The following is an 18,570-nucleotide window of genomic DNA, read 5'->3' as shown; positions in this document are numbered from 1 at the left end:
CGGGTGGGGGTGCCAACCCAGGCAGGACCCTGGCACCATCTCAGACAAAAGGGGACTGTGCAGCCAAAAAATGTCTTTGCAGGAGTAAAGTCTTCTTTCCCTCCCCGCAGAAGCCTTGTTTCCTAACCAGGAGATACAGATACAGTCTCCTACAGGGCAAAGGTTGGGCAGGCTTGCCAGTGGTGCTGACAAGATGGGAGTTTCCCAGGCGGAAACTGTGACACGGATTCAGTGTGTGCAGATTCAGTACCTGGGCCTGTTTCCTTGACCCACCACCAAGTTCTTCCTTGGAACTCAGGGGGTGGGGGCACAAAGGGAATCTCTGCCACCTGAAGTCCACGCTGCCTGCTGTGTCCTGGGTATAAAGGTTTCTTTGTATCCTTACCAGCTGGAAGGGTGAAAAGACAGCCCAGCAGCCACACCTGTACTTAGGGACTGCTCGGTGACCTGATTTAACAGCAGCTGTCTGAGATTATATCTTCTTTTGTGGATATTTTTTTTCTGGAGTTAATAGTTAGCTTTTGTTATGCTCACTGTTCTAGGCATTTGGGATTGATTGATTGATTGATTGATTTTGTCTTTTTGCCATTTCTGGGGCCGCTCCCACGGCATATAGAGGTTCCCAGGCTAGGGGTCTAATCGGAGCTGTAGCCTCTGGCCTACGCCAGAGCCACAGCAACACAGGATCCGAGCCGTGTCTGTGACCTACACCAGAGCTCACGGCAACACCAGATCCTTAACCCACGGAGCAAGGCCAGGGATCCAACCCATAACCTCATGACTCCTAGTTGGATTCGTTAACCACTGAGCCACGACGCGAACTCCTGGGATATGTTTTTAAAAAGCTTTTGCAAAATCAAAAATTATCTCTCAAGCTAAGGCTACGTTTCTAACAATTTCTCCTTATAGACTCTCATGTCATCTTTGTTCTAGTTTCCTAGTCTTAGATGAATTTTATTTCTGTAAGGCCCTGCAAACCTCTTTGAAGAAAATGCAGCATACATGAAGATGTTTAAGCACCTGGCTATAGATCTCTGTGAAACTTTAAGGGGAAAAGATGTAATATAGGATTCCCAAGGAATACAAAATATGAATACTATAAAATCGGAATAATATACACAAAATTCTTGCAAGGAGGACTGATTCAATTTGCTTGGGAGTATCCCAATTTTATTTTATTTTATTTTTTGTCCTTTGAGGGCCACACTTGCGGCACATGAAGGTTCCCAGACTAGGGGTCGAATCAGAGCTGCCAGCCTACACTACAGACTACAGCCATAGCCATGCGGGACCTGAGCCACATCTGTGATCCATACCATAGCTCAGGGCAACACCAGATCCTTAACCCACTGAGCAAAGGCAGGGATTGAACATGTCTTCTCATGGATGCTCGTCAGATTCGTTTCTGATGAGCCACGATGGGAACTCCTGACTTTCCCAGTTTTTGCACTGAAAGTTTTACTTCCTAGGAACCCCCTCAGTCTCAGGCAAATTGGCACAGTCAGCCCCTCTATTTAAACCATGTCCAGTGCTCTGTGGGTCACATGTATGAGCTGGTAGAATTGTCACCATTTACAGATCTTACAGACGTAGCATCTGAAGGGTAGCCAGATTCAGTAACTTGGTCAAAAATATCAGAGACACATAGGTGCCAGTATTTAAATGCGAACAATCTGACTCCAGAAGCCAAACTCTGGGCTGTTTCACACCAAAATGATCACGGAAGAAGTGACAGGAGAGCACAAGATTAGCTGGCAAATAAGCAGTGTGGATTCAGAAACGTGGAAGAGTGCCATGGTCCAGAGAGGAGATTCTAGGAGCAGGGAGGACTTCCCGAAGTCGGAAGAGGCAAGAGTCAACCAGGCACTCCTGCTGGCGGGCAGACAGGTCGGAGAGGAAGGGAAAGAGAAAGGAAAAGGGGTTTAATGCCTGGGGAGAGACCTGCAAGGCAGGCTTCTTATGCTCTTGGAGGCAACTCTAGTTGTCACTGGCTTTTTTGTGGTTAACTCTGGGGGATAAACCCCACCAGAAGTTCTTGTCTCTGTGGCTGATGAGATGTGCCAGAACATCCCGGGAAGAAATCATGGTAGGAATAATTCATTCACTTTTGGAAAAGCAAGCTCAATTCATAGACAGTAGAGTCCCTCCTAAAGCAATGGCTTTTAGATTTCTTTCTTTCTTTTTTTTTTTTTTTCTTTCCATTTTGGCATCTGAGAAGTCTCTGGAGCGTGCGTGTGCATGTATGTTTAATCTTTGTTTCTTCTTCCCATTGCCAAGACTATCCTATGTTACCCAGGCCTGCTGTCATTCAGTTACCTTATCCTGTATGAATAATTTCAAGTCACCTCCCCTCATGTGACATCACTCACTTTCCCACCGAGCAGGGAAGACCCCACCATGAAATGCCGCCTAATGATTTTCAAAATCATCCGGTAGAACACTGCCTGGATGTGTCCCTCCCTCCGGTCACCAACCACATAGGGACAAGCTCTACTCCCACAGCCAGGCTAACGGTCTAGCTGAAAAAACAATTACCTCCAGGAAACCATTTAAGCATGTTCTTCCCTAAACTTAAATGACAGACTTAGAATGGTGCTTTAACCTAACATGGAAGTTGACTATTCAAAGATTCCTAATTACCTGTTAAGCACAAAAGGAAAATATATAGATTGCATAATTTTTAGAAACATGCATCCATACCATTGACCATTTCTTTTATATATTTGGCTTAGTTGTCACAAGTTAAGAGCTTCTAAAATATTGTTTTGGGACTTTGCAACTACTGAATGTTGAAAAGATACAAAATCAGTTATATTTTATTTTTATTTATGTATGTATTTATTGAGTGTTTTTAGGGCCACAGCCACAGCAACGCCAGATCCCAGCTGCATCCGAGACCTATGCTGCAGATTGTCGCAGCTTGTGGCAGCACCCAATCCTTAACCCACTGATCAAAGCCAGGGATGGAACCTGCATCCTCATGGATACTAGTTGGGTTCTTAATCTCCTGAGCCACAATGGGAGGTCTATGAATTAGTTACATTTTAAATTATCTGCCAGTTAAACTTAATTAGTCTCAGAAGCCCATAAAAACAATATGTTTTCATTTCAAAGCTATTTTTTTCCCTAGAAAATGTAAGTCCATGAATGTTCTCTGACAGAACTAAGACACAATGTGGTTTGAATAGAAATAGAGCATTTCAGATTGAAGGATATCTGCAATTTTGCTTCACAGAAATTGAGCCAATTTACTCCCACATTTAGATTTGAATTTCAACTTGTGTAACTTTTTCTCAGATTTATTTCTAATTTTTAGCTATCAAAGCCAGAAAAAATCCCCAAATTGCAATTGTAACCCAAACCGCAAATACAAGCAGGTCTTTCACTGATGGAAAAGGAAATAATTTCTACCCCAAATTATAGCGTCTTGAATAATATTCTCATGGCCCCAAATCCATATGGTATGTATCTATATGTATGTATCTCCAGGCACATGCATGCTCTCCTCCAAAACAAGACAAAAAAGAAAATAAAGGAATGAATGGTACAGATGTGTATGTGGTTTCCTGACAAGAACTACATAATTGGGGGCAGTTCTTGGGTAAGATGAAAGCAATAAAGAACTTAAGGATGGCAGGTAGATGCAGACACTGTTTCCATTTAGGTAAGCTGTATCCCTGAGACTAGCTTTTGCACACAAATTATGCTGTGACTAGAAAAGTCAGCTCACAGCAAATCCCAATTTTCCTCAGTGACCACAACTGCTGATATTGTATTCATCAATCTTACACAGGAAGATTCATCACCATTCAATGAGAGAAAATCTCATTACACCATTGAAGAGGCTATTCTGTAAATACTTATTGGATCAATATATGTAATATATTCTTAAATGCTTAAAACTGGACTATGTGTTTGGTTTATTCTCTCACTGACCCATTCAGATACTGACTCTTAAGGGATAGCATCACTCCACTGGAAGTCCCTGAATACGCTCTTACGTTAAGACTCTCTTAGTGACAAGCCACACTGAATGTCGCATCTAGGCACATCTTAGTACGACTGCATTTGTGAACGAGCAGGTATATTTTTTTCAACCAATGAACATTTAGGAAAATAACTCAATGTGTCCCTGATATGACTGGACGATGGGGAAATGCAGGAAAATGAGGGTTAAGGATTGCCAAGCTCGAAGTTCGAGGTGAGTGGCTGGGGCTGGAGAGACAGGAAAGTATGAAGAGACAGTCAGGTCAGGAGGTGAGCAATGGGTCACTGTGATCAAAGGATGATTATAAGGACACTGAGACGGAATCTAGGAAAGAGCCTGATAAACAATAAACTAGAGCACGCTGAGCCAGTGAACAACAACTTCCGTACACGTGGATCAGGCACATGGCAGAAGATAAAGATCGGAGGACCAGAATATCTGAGACATGCAGTATGGACAGATCAGGAATATTTGGGGGTGGGGGGAGGAGAGGAGACAATAAGAAATAGGAAATCCAGTCACAGGAGAAGCAGCACACAAGGAGCCTGGCAGCAGGAGCTAACGAACGAACAAAAGGCAGAAACTCAATACATCGCCCAGCTGCATCAGCCCATGGACAATTTTAAGTAGTTCCTATAAAGTCAGGATCTAACCCCACGACCTCCGGGCCTGGGGCTTGGGGCGGGAGGATGGGGGCCATCTGGATGAAACAGGAAGTTGGGGGAGAACAGGGAAATTTGTGACTACAAAGACAATGTTGTGACTTTACTGTTGTACCTGCAAGACGGAAACGTAAATATCTACGTATACGCAGTCTGTTATCTAACTTGGACATCAATTTTGATCCACAAAAACCAACAACCACCATTTGCATTTCCACTGGCAATGTTTAACAATACCTGATAAGACATAATAAACAAAGCAATAAATAAAAACCCAAGAATACCTATTCCCTCCCTTACATGTTTGCCACTTAGAATTCATAAAGCTGTTCCAAAGTTTATTCATTTGATGCATCTGCTATAGCCACATTTATATCCTCCCTGGTGATCAAACCTTCTCTTTTTCTCAATCAATTCCACTTCACAGGAAATATATTTTTAAAGTTTTATTGTTTGCTACTTTAAGTGTCAGATGGTTCTCCTTCAGACACATATGGAACCCTTTGATTTAATTTTGGCAAATCAATGAAAGACACATGTGCATCTTGGAACAAATGCTATTCATTAGTATCTGATCCCTTCCCTAACTTCACACTCGGTAAAAGAAACTTATGACGTTTCTTTCATTCCAAGTCTATTGGTACAAGGAATCTGAGTTTCTCTAAAGGCTTCAGATTCAACCAGAATCTTGAACCTTTTTCTTGGGGGAGAAACAGAACTAACTAAAAGTTTCTAACAATTTACACCGTGTTCTTTTTCATTGGCTAGATGTACTGATTAGATGGCTAAATCTAATCATGTTATAGTCCACTAATTGGATTTTATATTATAAAGGAATCACTTCTTTTCCTATAGATTAGTTTCATTACAGAGACTCAGTATTTCGATCATCAACACCTTAAATCTTCTTATACTTAAAAGAAGATACTAAACCATCACTTTTTGGACAGATGCTACCAAGTGTCTCAAATTCAGATTGGAAGTAACATTCAAAGACAGTAAGGAAATAATACAGCTGGGATTCTCTTGTTGAATGTATTTTCTTTACAGAAGTCAGGCTTTTTCAGGAGTTTGGGAGTTGCCAATCAGTAATCAGAAAACTGAATTAATGTCAAAAATAAAAACACTGGAAAGTTTACTTTAAATGAAGGCAAAGAGTTTACAATCAGGAGCATATTTTCTTGTAGGTTATTCTGGTTATCTAATTTTAAAATTGCTCATCACTGAAAACCAGTAACATGAACTTGGAACAGCATGTCATCTATAAATCATAAAATATAATTGCTCTATGGGAAAAGAGAATCAATGGAAAATTAATGCAAATACTGGGTAAGAGATTGTGATTTTATGAACACTGTTCTTATTAAAAGAGATTTTGAAACACCGCTATTTGGATACATATCCATCCCATCCAAAATACATTAGTAGTTTACTATTGCTTCTGCATTTACTATTTCTGTTCTCAGTTTAATGGCGAGTTTAGCTTTTAAGGATGGCTATTGTCCTTAGGAGCTTAAGGCGGAGCCTAGCAGTTTTCACTGAGCCAGGAAAGCAATGGATGACTTATTCTTCCATTTGCCCCCTTCCATTCACCGTCTACTCACTGAGCACCCTCGGTCCTGTGCCCGGCACTGGAAGGAAAGCCACCTGGCACATTTACTTCTCTGTCTCCATAGAGCTCATGATAGAACAATAAACTAGAGCACGCTGAGACAGAAGCCATAACAGGTATGAATTTCCAAATTCTGATGGGCACTTCTACCCCGCAGTGTCCCTACTGAGGACAGATGTCCTCGATAAATAAACAAAACCCTGAGAGAGAAGTGTTCATATGAGAGCAGAAGAGTTAATGCAGGAATAATTTACTGATTTCTTGGTGATGAAAGGTCATTAGCTGACTCAGGCTTTCAATAAGCATAGGTCACAATGTTACATTCCGGTGATACATCCAACCCGACTGCTTTAAAAAAGATTATAATAACGATTATTATTGCACTGTTACTCTGAAATCAAATTAATTTTAAAATAGACACTAATAAATTAAAGGGGAATGCCAAGTGTTGGTGATTTAACACATGCAACAAAGCTGTTTCTCTATATTTCAGATCAAATTTACTTTGAATATTACAAGATTTACTGGGTGTCTAACACAGGTACTGTTCTAGATGCTCATCACAGAATAGAGGCCCAATCAGGCAGAAAGACCCTGTTCTAATAGAGTTGATATTCTGGGGAAAACAGACACTACACAAACTACTTAATATATAATAAAATGTCAGCTAGTAAAAAAAAGAATTATGAATATACACAAAGAAGCAGGATTGCAGGAATGTATGTTTAATATTTGGAAGACCCAAATATTAAAAACATTACTGCTTGGCATGGTGGCTTCCGCATTCTACATCCCCACCAACAGTGTGTAAGGGTTCCATGTTCTCCATGCTGTTGCCAACACTTGTTATCTTTTCCTGGTTTAGTTTTCATTTTAGTAAGAGCCATCGTAACAGAGAGAAGGTGATATTTCGTTGTGGTTTAGATCTGCATTTCCCCGATCTTCAAAAAATATCTCTGGCCCCTTGTTCATTGCAGCAAGATATGAATGCAACCCAAAGGACTCTTGGCAGGTGAAGAGACAAGAGAATGTGGTGTACATGTACCACAGACTGCTCTCCAGCCGTAAAAAAGAAGGCAATCCTACCCTTTGGGACAACATGGATGAACCTAGAGGACATTAGCTAAGTGAAATAAACCAGTCATAGAAGCACAAACACTGCATGGCTCTACTTACATGAGGGATCTAAAACTGTTACACTCACAGAGCAGAGAACAGAACAGCAGTTGCTAAAGGGCTGGGGGAAGGGGATGTGGGAAACTTGCTCAGTGGGTATAAAGTTTCACTTACAATGAATGACTTCTAGAGATCTGACGTACAACACAGCACCTACAGTTAACAATACGGTATCACGCACTTTAAAATATTTTAAGAGGAGAGTTCCCATGTGTTCTTGCCACAAAGCACACACGCAAGGACATGTTTAGAGATGGCAGATATGTTTAGCACCTCGATGTGGTGACAGTATCACAGGTATATGCATATGTCTGAACTCATCAAAATTTACGTATTAAATCTGGGCAAATTGTGTATGTCAATTATGCCTCAATAAAGCTTAAAAAGAAGTACAGTGAAAAATAAAGGAAGACAAGGGGATAGAGTTATTCGTGTGTGTGGCTGGAGAAACTTGTAGGTGGAGTGATCGAAGAAACCTTTTCTCCTTAGTTGACATTTAATCAGAGGCCTGAAGGAAGGGAACAAACCACAAAAAACATCTGGGAGAGAGGGTTCCAGGCAGAGGGACCACAGATTGCAGAAGTCCGTGTGTGAGAACACCTGACACTTAGAACATCCCGGAGGTCTGCACGGCTGGACTGGGCAGTCTGACAGAAAATGAACCGGAGACCCAACCAAGGGCCAGACCGTGCTTTGTAGACTGTGGATCTTGGGTTTTAGACCATGTGTGATTGTGGCCATCAGAGTGTTGTGAGCAAGGCGGTAACGGGATCAGGTGCAAGTGTTTAAAGGTCCATGGCAGCCGGATAGAGGCCAGACTGAAGGGGCAAGAACGGAATTACAGACATCAGGAGCCTATTTCTGCAATTGCAAGGAGACAAGAATGGTGACTCCCTCGGGTGCAGGGGGCGTGGTGGGAAGTGGCTGGATGTGGGGCAGATCCATTGTGAAGACAGCACCAACAGGCTCACAGGCAGGTCAGATGTGAAGTGCGAGAGGAAGAAGGTACCAGAGGTGATGCCATGGTTTTTGTCTGAGTATTAGGGTGAAGGGTTGTGTCCTCAGCTGAGATGGTGAAAAAAGGCAAGAACAGATGTGTGTGTGTTTTGCGGGCAAGATAGGAAATAAGATTTTGGTTCCAGACAGAAGATTTAAGATGCCTATTAAACATCCAGCTGTTGGCTATTTTGTGTGGAGTCTGGGAGTCGTTAGTGTAGGAAGGAAGGTGCATTGGTTTTGGTGTTTTGGCTTCTACACAAATGACAAATGTCAACAATAAGTGCTTGTGATGTTGGAATTAAAAGCCCACAACCCGCTGTCTCTACACTATCAACCCCTCTAAAAGACTGCTAAGAAGCCTTTCTGGTCGTTTGATGTCCAAGGAGTCAAGTTTAAGTAGAGTGTGAGTAACTCAATGCAGACTGGATGCCTAGACAAGCTCCCAGAGTAGATTAAACTTCCAAGGCAGAACTTAATTACCTACCAGTTTAGGTAACTGGTCCTCTGAATAGCATCTAAATCTCCCGCAGGATGAAGCCCAAGGAAAAGTGCCCAGAAATGATATTCAGTGGAACCCTGCCTCTGAAGACAGTGGCTCCACCCCACCCACACTCCAGTTCTGGCTTTCCTTTGCTCACCTAGACCCAGGGCCCAAGCCGTGGCAATACGCACCAAGTTTCCAGCGCGCTATGTTCTGTCTCATACGCTAATTTCCTGCCCTAAAACACTTCTTTCCCATGTCTCTGCCTGGCTAATTCTAACTCTTATCATGTCTTTCTGAGCACAACGGGCTTATGCATCTGGTTCACCCACCAGAATTCGAGTTCTTTGAAGACAACAACTACATCTTTGATTTTCGGGTTTCCAGCATCTCACACCGACAGGAAATACTACATAAATGTTTGGTGAATGAACGGATGGAGCTATGGGTGTTTACCAGGGCTACTGGCTACTTAACTGGTGCCTCTTGGCATGCCCACGGGCAAAATACGAAGAGTTCTAGAATATACTGAAGCATCTCTTGCAACTTAACCTCTTTCTTGTAGTATGTCTTTGGAGGATATATTACATGGGATGGAATGCTATAAGCACAGCCCAGCTGAGGCTGCTCAGAATTCAGAAACGTGTTTTCCATCAGTGAAGAAGAGACCCAGGTCATCTCCATCAGATTCTTTCACAGCAAACTAGAAACGTTCACAAGGTGAGAACAGTGAGAAGGTCTCCTTTGAAGAGTGCCTCTGCTTTTCCTCCCTTCATACTCCCACCCCCTTTATGCCCCGACAGAAAATAGGAACACATAAAATACCTGAAGCAAAAGTGAACACAAGTTCAAACTAAGAAGGGTAAACACTGGGTGAGACGGCAAACGCATTAAAAATACTAGCAATACAAAACACTATAAATTAAGGAAAACCAAAGAAACACAAAGCAGTACCAGAAGGCAAATACATGTTGCCAGCAAGTGACCTAAAGACAAACAAAGATCAAAGAAAACCTTGCCGTGAAATAAGCAGAAACCATCAGGATTATTTCCACTCAAGGAACTGTGTGTCACATGAAAACGAGTTACCCTAATCTAATACCAAAAGGCAATAAAGATAATTTCAAATAATACTAGTCAAGAATCAAAACAAAATTAGATGAAGTTTAAATAAAAGCCTCCTTTATTGAATCAAAGTAACACAGTAGAGATGGAATATGCAAACCCTTTGGTAACATAATACTTCATAAAGTGGACTGAAAACTAAAGCAAGCCCAAAATCATCACATAAGAAAATGAAAATATTCAGCAATCAAAGCAAGATGGGGAAATATCATGAGAAATGCATAACTAAAACAATGATAAAAATGTAAAGGCGAAGGCTTCTGTGTTCATGCTCATGAAAACCAAATGTGAACTGATGAAAACGATGTACATCTGCCTCAAGGAAATGATCTGATTGTTTAACCCTTTGTCCTAACAACCCAAATTTCCTGGAACTCAGAACAAGGACCCTGAAACTCTGACTCTCACAAATGCCGGGCCATTTAATTCACAAAGTAAAAGAGACCACCTTCAGGTCACAAACACCTTCTCCTACACAGAAGGAAGAGAAAGAAGAAGAGTTTATTTACACTGATGGCACATAGCTTAGGAAATGTAAGAGACCCTAGAAAAGCTGCTAGTTCTACATCCTTCTTGTGACAGATGTGGCATCGGAGCCTGATAAGGTTCGGTGACCTCCTGAGAAGCAGCCCAGGCAGTGGGGGAGCAGGATGAAGTCTCCCGGCCGCTGCCAGCCTTCTGACCACTGCAGTGTGGCGCTGCCACACACGCCAGCTCGAGGACAGGGACAGACCCCACTGTTAAAGGACACCTTTCTGGGACATCACACATTTTATCATACAAGACTCTAATCTAAATTTAAAGAAATCCATAAAATCTGGAAGAAAAAAAAAAGGATAGCATTTCTAAATACAAACCTTCTCTTTCTTCTTCGTCTTACCACCAACGAGGATTGTTCTAAAGTTCTTTCCAATTTCTGGAATACCATTTAAACAAATGCACATGATTCACTAAGGACATTAAGATTTTCATCAAACAGCTGTCATCACCATACAAGCTTCCTCCTTCTACACAGGCACTCAGCACTCCTCACCAGGACCCAGCGTAGGACACATTTCAAAGGCGACCCCGAATTTCAAAGCAACCAAGACATCAAGGATACTACTTCTTTGCCTCCCTACCCAAAAAAGAAAATACCCTGGGAATGTTTCCACTTTAGGTTTTTTTTCAGCTATGCTTTAATGTCATTGAAACATATCAAAACGTCATCAAAACAAAAATGGAAGAATTTTCTTGAAAGCCTTCCACCAGAGAATTTCACTTTTTTTTTTTTTTTAAATCTTTTGTCCTTTTAGGGCCATACCCATGGCATACGGAGGTTCCCAGGCTAGGGGTCGAATCGGAGCTGCAGCTGCTGGCCTATGCCACAGCCACAGCCACGCCAGATCCGAGCTGCATCTGAGCGCTACCCCATAGTTCATGGCAACGCCGAATCCTTAACCCACTGAGTGGGGCCAGGGATCAAACCCACAACCTCATGGTTCCTAGTTGGATTCATTTCCACTGTGCCATGATGGGAACTCTGATAATTTTACTTTTTAAAAAATTTACGTATATGTACATCTGCAGTTCTAGTTTTTAAGATATTAATTTTTGTATACCTAAAACTAATACAGTGTCATATGTCAATTATATCTCAATTTGTTTTTAAAAGAAATAGAGTGGGATGAGTGGAATAGGAATTTTACCATTTCATTCATTCAACAAATATTTGCTGCGTGCTTATTTTAAGAACTGGGGATAGAGTAGTAAACACAACAGCCAATATCCCGACCCCTGTGGGGCTTGTGTCCTAATGAGGCAAAGATGGACAAGCACACAGACAAATAAATATGTATCTCAGGTGGTGTCGAGTGCCATGAAGGAAAAACAAACAAAGAGTAAAGGGCCGGACAGAACAGAGGGGTGCTGTTTTATCTCTGGGAGTTAGAGAGGGTCTCTCTGATCAAGCGACCTCCGAGCAGGAACACGAAAAGGCAGCCAGGCAAGCAAAGATCTGAGTGCGGTGGGAGGGGGAGTGTTCCCTGCAGGGGAACAGGAGGTGCAAAGGCCCAGACAGAGAGCTCTCCTGGAAGCCGGGAGTAAAGCAGGGAGACCAGGATGGATGGCCAGAGAGGAGGAGAGAGCGAGAAAGGCGGGAAACAGCTCCGGGCAGCAGGCAGGGGCCACATCAGATGAGGGCCCTGTAGGCAGTGGGAGGAGGTGGGTGACATTCAGAATGAAGCGGTGGCAGAAGGATGACGTGATCTAACTAACGTTTCAAAAAGACCCTCCGAGTCTGGAGCTAGAAGATGTAAACGGTTACATTTGGAATAGACAAGCAATGGGGTCCCACTGTACAGCCCTGGGAACTATGTCCAATCTCGGGTGGTAACATGACGAACGATAATATTAAAAAAAATATGTACATCTATGACTGGGTTACTGTGTTGTACAATAGGAATTAAAGAAACATTGTAAATCAACTATAATTAAAAAAAAAAAAAAAAAAAGATTCTCTGCCTGCCAGGTGGAGAACAGACCAGAGCAGAGGGCTGGTGGCTCCAGGTGGCAAGAGCAGAGACTGCAAACTACTCTGGAAGCTTCTGTGATGACTCAAGGGAGAGAGGGCAGCAGCTGAAACAAGCAGGGAGGGCAGAGGTGGGAAAATTCTGGATACATTTTTCCTGGGGATGCTGACAAGATTTGCGGATGCTTTGGAAGTGGATGTGAGTAAAGACAAGCATGGAGGATGATTCCTAAGGGTTTGCTTTTGTTTGTTTGTTTTTTTTTTTTTTGGTTTTGTTTTGGTTTTTAGCTGCACTTGCAGCTTATGGAAGTTCCCCGGCCAGGGACTGAACCCATGCCACAGCAGTGACCCAAGCTGCTGCGGTGACAATGCCAGATCCTTAGCCTGCTGAGCCACAAGAGAACTCCCCCTAAGGGTTTTGAATTCACTGTCTGGAGAGTTGCAGTTGTTCCTTAGCAAACTGGGAAGCTCTGAAAAGTAAAATTTGGTGGGGAAGTGTGGGGTTGGTTGTGGAAATGTTAGGTTTGATATCTCACTGATCATCTGAATACAGACAGAAGGTGCCCATCGGTAGAATATGATCTGCTTCACTTAAATGAAATTAGGAACATATTCCCAGGCATCCTACAATCGTTTCGAATTAACACAGATACCTTGTGGGTATGTCATCACCTGTATTAATGTTATAAAACTTACTGGTACCTCTTCACTTTTGTTTCATAACTCACCATCTATTTTCCAAAACTGGAAATGTCACCCAACACACAGCATCTTGGCTTTGTAACAGGCAACTGAGGAAGGCAAGTTATAAATGTGTCCAAAGAGTCAGCTTTTCCTCCAAGGTATGATTTAAGTTACGAAGACACTCCTTCCTGCCAAACATCCACCCTGCCACCTTTCATGGGATCTGAAATTCCCCCATCCTAAAAAGTGTAATTATTCCTATTAACCACGAGTTACTCTTACTCAAATTCTAGTACAAACACAAGACTACTTAAGCATACTTTCTTTTAATGGAGTCATTTTCTTATTCAGTTTGGCATAATGTGGGTTTTCTTGCTATAAGTAATTAGAAACAAAGAAGTGGTGACTTGAAAGGGAAAAGAGGAGATAAGGCAGCAGCCGTGGGGTTTTTCTTTTTGGCCACACCTGCAGCATTCGGAAGTTCCCGGGCCAGGGATCAAACCTGTGCCACCTGCAGTGACCTGAATCACTGCAGTGACAATGCTGGATCCTTAACAGCAGTCGGTTTTTATAGCACAGCCTTAGAGGAGCAAATGGAATCGGAGACAAGTGAACTTGGTGTGGAGGGAGCTGGGGAACATGCAGGAGAGTCTCTGAATTCCCTTTCTCTGCACAGATTCATGCAGGACCTGACCATGGACCTAGATGATGAGTCCACTTTTATCTCCAGTGCAGCCTCCTCCTCCGAACTGACTGCCTGCTTTCATTTGAATGTCTCACTTAGGCACCACTTCAGAGCTCTGCGCTCTCCAGGAGAAGCATTATTTTCCCAAAGCCCCCCTTGGCCATGTTAACGTCCACTTAGCATTCACATCTCAGCTCAAATCTTCCTTCCCTGGGGAAGGCTTCCCTGACATCAAGGCCAGATGGAGTTCCCCCTAGGAGGCCCTCAGAGCACTTACTCTGTTCACAATTATATATCACTTGGGTAAGTATCTGCTTAATGTTAGGGTTCCCCACCAGACTCCAAGCCCCATGGAGCAGATGCATATCTCTCTGCCCACTGCTGTGTGCATTGCCAGAGCTGAGCTCTTGGCTAGTGTACAAAGAGTCCCCAGTAAACCTTTGGGGAATAAATGAATGATCCTGTTTTTGTGTGTACAGACATGAAGTAAAGGGTCCCTGATGAGGCAAAGAACCACTTGGGAGAGACGTTATTGCCAGTACGCTGAACTCAGTAGAGGTGAATAAGGTGGATCAAAATTTGTTCTTGTATTTGCTTTGTTTTTTGCTTTTTTGTGGGTTTGTTTTTGTTTTTGTCTTTGTCTTTTCTAGGGCCACACCTGTGGCATATGGAAGTTCCCAGCCTAGGGGTCTAATCAGAGCTGGAGTCGCTGATCCAAGCCGTGTCTGTGACCTACACCACAGCTCACGGCAATGCCGGATCCTTAACCCACTGAGCACAGCCAGGGATCAAACCCACAACCTCATGGTTCCTAGTCAGGTTCGTTAACCACTGCGCCATGAAAGGAACTCCCCTGCTTTGGTTTTATTTATCTCATCAGGCTTCAACATTATTCTGTTCCTCCAGAACCACAGAGGACCCTGAAGGGAGAAGTCAAGAGCCCCACGTGCAACAAAAAAGGTACTGAATCATTTGTGAGATAGAGGACCAGACAGAGAAAGGGGAGCTCTCATGTCTATCTTAGCTATAAGAATGCAAAACTAGTTTAGAAACGTTTCATTAGAATCGTATAGAAAGGAGAACCTCAAAAACGTTCCATCAAAAACAAAAAAAAAAAAAAGGAAAAACCTCATAGAAACAGAGTACAAAAGTAGTTGCCAGAGTTGGGGTGGGGGAACAGGGAGAGATTGGTAAGAGGGTAAAATGTTCAGCTATACAATGAATACAGTGGCTATAGTTGATAACACTGTATTGTATAAGTGAAATTTTCTGACAGAGTAGAACTTAAGTGTTCTTGCCAAAAAAAAAAAAAAAAGATAAATACATGAGGTGACGGATGTGTTAATTGAGTCAATGGGGGGATCCTTTAGGAAGGTCTATGTATATCAAATCACCATGATGTACACTTTAAATATTTGACAATTCTCTAGGTCAGTTACACCTCAGTAAACCTGAAATTTAAGAAAAATCTTTTTACCAAGCGAAGGCAAGTCTGTATAATTTAAGATGTATTAACTATAACCGATTTTATTCTCATAGGCGTTTTCCTATAATGAATGCAAAAAACAATTACTCAATTACAAGAGATTTCAGAGTTTCATCAGATCCTCAGTCACATTACTTTCCCTCTCAAGATGTTAAATTGCTCCACTTCAAAATCTCCAGCCTTAAGGGATTTCAGCGCTCTGGGCATGGGCCGAGAAAAGGAAATTCCACATTCCTTCTGTTCTTGCACTCACTCCCCTCCCCTTCTTGGCTGCACTGCAATGTGGCCGTACCTTAGTCTCAACCTTTAGTAACGCCCTTATCAGCGGGGGTAGTGTAACATCCAAAACCATTTCAACTACTCATATCCAGCACTAATCTACCAGCTTGGATGCAGAAAACAGGAGATGGTAGAGGGAAAGGATGGCTCTATAAAATATAGGAAGATTCTTAACAATCAACAGTATTTTGATGGTTTGATTTAAAAAAAAAATCAACAGTATTGTTTGATTTAAAAAAAAAAAATCTCACATCCCAAGTACATACTTCATTTCTTTTTGGCAAGATCTAACTTTATCTGCAAATGTCTATCAATATTTAAACATATACATTCACAGCAACCTCTTAGCCTCTCAACTATCAACTATAACTGTAAGATTGATTTTTCCTTAATGGAAATCAGATACAAACTCCACAGAACTGAAGTTTCCACTCTCTGGGCTGTGGATAGCCATCACTCACAACACCTGTGAAAGAGACTCACGTAGCAGATCCCAAGATCCTGCTCTCATTAAAGAGCCATTTGTAGTGAAGACAGTGAAAGTAAGACAGGACAAACAAGCATGCAAAAATGCAGATTAGTAGTTCAGGGGGAAAAAAAAAAAAAAACTTTCTAAACATAATTCAAAATGTTCAAATACATCCAGGCCAAACCTTTGTGCAAAAGTGAAGAATTTGTTAAAGACACACTTGGGACACCTTAAAAAAAAAAAATTGAGCGTGCTTAACATCTGGTACCTCCTTCATCAGACGGCCTTGTTCCCTCACTGCAGCATGAAAAGCTAGGGTGAGTCTCAGATACTTCTGATTTGTCATCGCCCAGGCCTGTACCAAAAGTACTGCCTGAATGAGATCGAGACCGTTGTCTCCAATAATGACTCGCCTTTTCTACATTGGAGGGAAAAGAGTCATACTTGTGATTAAGAGGCTTGAAGAACAAAGGAAACACAAAAATACTTAAAAACTTGACAAGGAATAATCCCTCATTAAATTCCAATCCCAAACCTCAGCTATTATAAATTCCCAAATTTCAGCATACATGGCATCGACTATATACATCATTTATACTCATTTATACTCATTTTTTCACCTGGATTTTAAAGGAGAAATGGAGGCTGGGAAACTGACAACAACTAAGAAAAACACTGGCAAATTGGTAAATCTCTATTAAACAAAACATTTGGTTATAAAGGATTATTTTCAAATATCACCAAGGATACAGCATACGTTGCTTTTATTTTTAGAAAGTTAAATGACCATTTGGTCATGTGAATCAAGTTAACTGAAAATATCAGAATCCCTACTTTGCCTTGGGCTTTCAATTTTGTTAATGTCAACAATTAAGCCTAGAGTAGAAATCAGGAGGGCAGAGTAAGACCTAAATGACATCCCTATTTAAATTGCTTAAAATAATTACGTAACTGTCAGATCTTCAGTTTGCTAAACGTGGTCTGAAAATCTGAAAGGTCAAGCCATGCTATCACTATACTTAAATATCCAAACCATTTTGTTTTTTGCTTTTAATTATAAACACTCTAAGTTTAAAGTCAAATGAACTTCTGATGTTTTGCATTATATGAAAACTCAGATAAATTTTAAGGATACTTGGAAGTCCGTTTGATCTTAAAACATTTATGATGCTATATAGAAAATCTCCCCACAGTTTTACATATAATTCTTCAAATTAATCCTTAAATTAAAGAACTCTAGGAGTTCCCATCATGGCACAACAGAAACAAATCCGACTAGTATCCATGAGGTTGAGGGTTTGATCCCTGGCCTCGCTCAGTGGGTTCAGGATCTGGTGTTGCCGTGAGCTGTGGTGTCGCAGACGAGGCTCCGATCTGGCATTGCTGTGGCTGTGGCGTAGGTCGGCAGCTGCAACTCTGATTAGACCCCTAGCCTGGGAAACTCCATATGCTGCAGGTGCAGTCCTAGAAAGACAAAAAAGACCAGAAAAAAACAAACAAACAAAAAACCTCTACTTTTAAAATGCTGTATTTTTCATGAACAAATCTCCAGTTTAGTGCAGCAGTTTATCCGCATTTGAAAGCCAAGAAAACCTACAAAAATCATATTCACTAATAAAAAGCAGCTCTAGACAGCTTTTAAAATAAATCTAGAACAAGCGAATCTAGGTCATATTAAAAAGCCCTTTTGCCAGTTTTGTTTTCATAAATGATTAACGGTATATTAAACAGCACAGCAACTTTTTCAGTTTTTCAAACCCCCATCTTAAAAATTTACATTACACAGACGGCACAAGGAACCTCCCCAGCTCACAGGAGCTTCACTTTGTGGGCAAAATCATGTCAACGGGAAGGAACTGAAAACGCAGGCAGTACCAGAGAGCATGCGGAGACTTCTAGACTGAATATTGTCTTCCAGGGGATCGATGTCGAAGATGGAGCCGGGATCTGTGCGCCAAACTTTGAGGTCTTTTACCAAAAGGAAGAAATCAACACATCACGAGTGAATCTTTCAAAGTCAGCACCGAAGGGAGTCAAGCAAACGTCTGGAAAGGGGCGTATGCAAAAAGCAAGCGTGTTGACAGGCAAGCCCACCGCGCCCCAGCCTGCACAGGAGAAGGAAGGGACATTCACACTCACAGGACCTGCTAAGAAAACGTTCTCATCATATTTAAGTTGATTCTTCATCGACTCTCCCTGGGGAGAGAGGCTGTGACTCATCACCCAACACAGGTGCACACCAGACAGCTCCCCGCACTCCCCGCAACCATCACACGTGCTCTCCGCGCACCAAAACAGGTAAAAGGTTGATTAAAACTCTTGATGAAGGTCACGCGAATAATTCATAAGAAATGATTGAAAGGTTTTTGTCTAAGAAAACAAAGCAAAACAAACATCAACAACTTCTCTCCCTAC

At 41.8% G+C, this 18,570-nt stretch overlaps 1 protein-coding gene across 7 annotated transcripts in view; it reads right to left on the bottom strand.

The window, feature by feature from the left end:
* The window catches only part of NEBL (nebulette), a 356,282-nt gene that overhangs the window by 14,769 nt on the left and 322,943 nt on the right, over positions 1 to 18,570 (bottom strand). For 5 of the 7 annotated variants that reach the window (XM_047755117.1, XM_047755114.1, XM_047755112.1 and 2 more), the window contains 2 exons: positions 18,031 to 18,123; positions 16,424 to 16,573 (listed from right to left, as the gene is read on the bottom strand). The exons of the other annotated variants lie outside the window; for them this stretch is intronic. In XM_047755117.1, the coding sequence (XP_047611073.1) occupies positions 16,424 to 16,573; positions 18,031 to 18,123 (243 nt within the window). The remainder of the gene's footprint in view (positions 1 to 16,423; positions 16,574 to 18,030; positions 18,124 to 18,570) is intronic. 7 annotated transcript variants of the gene reach the window in all.

This window comes from Phacochoerus africanus, chromosome 12, assembly GCF_016906955.1.
Source record: "Phacochoerus africanus isolate WHEZ1 chromosome 12, ROS_Pafr_v1, whole genome shotgun sequence".
Classification (NCBI taxonomy): domain Eukaryota; kingdom Metazoa; phylum Chordata; class Mammalia; order Artiodactyla; family Suidae; genus Phacochoerus; species Phacochoerus africanus.
Note: the sequence above shows the minus strand (reverse complement) of the source record. Positions and strands in the feature narration are given on the sequence as shown.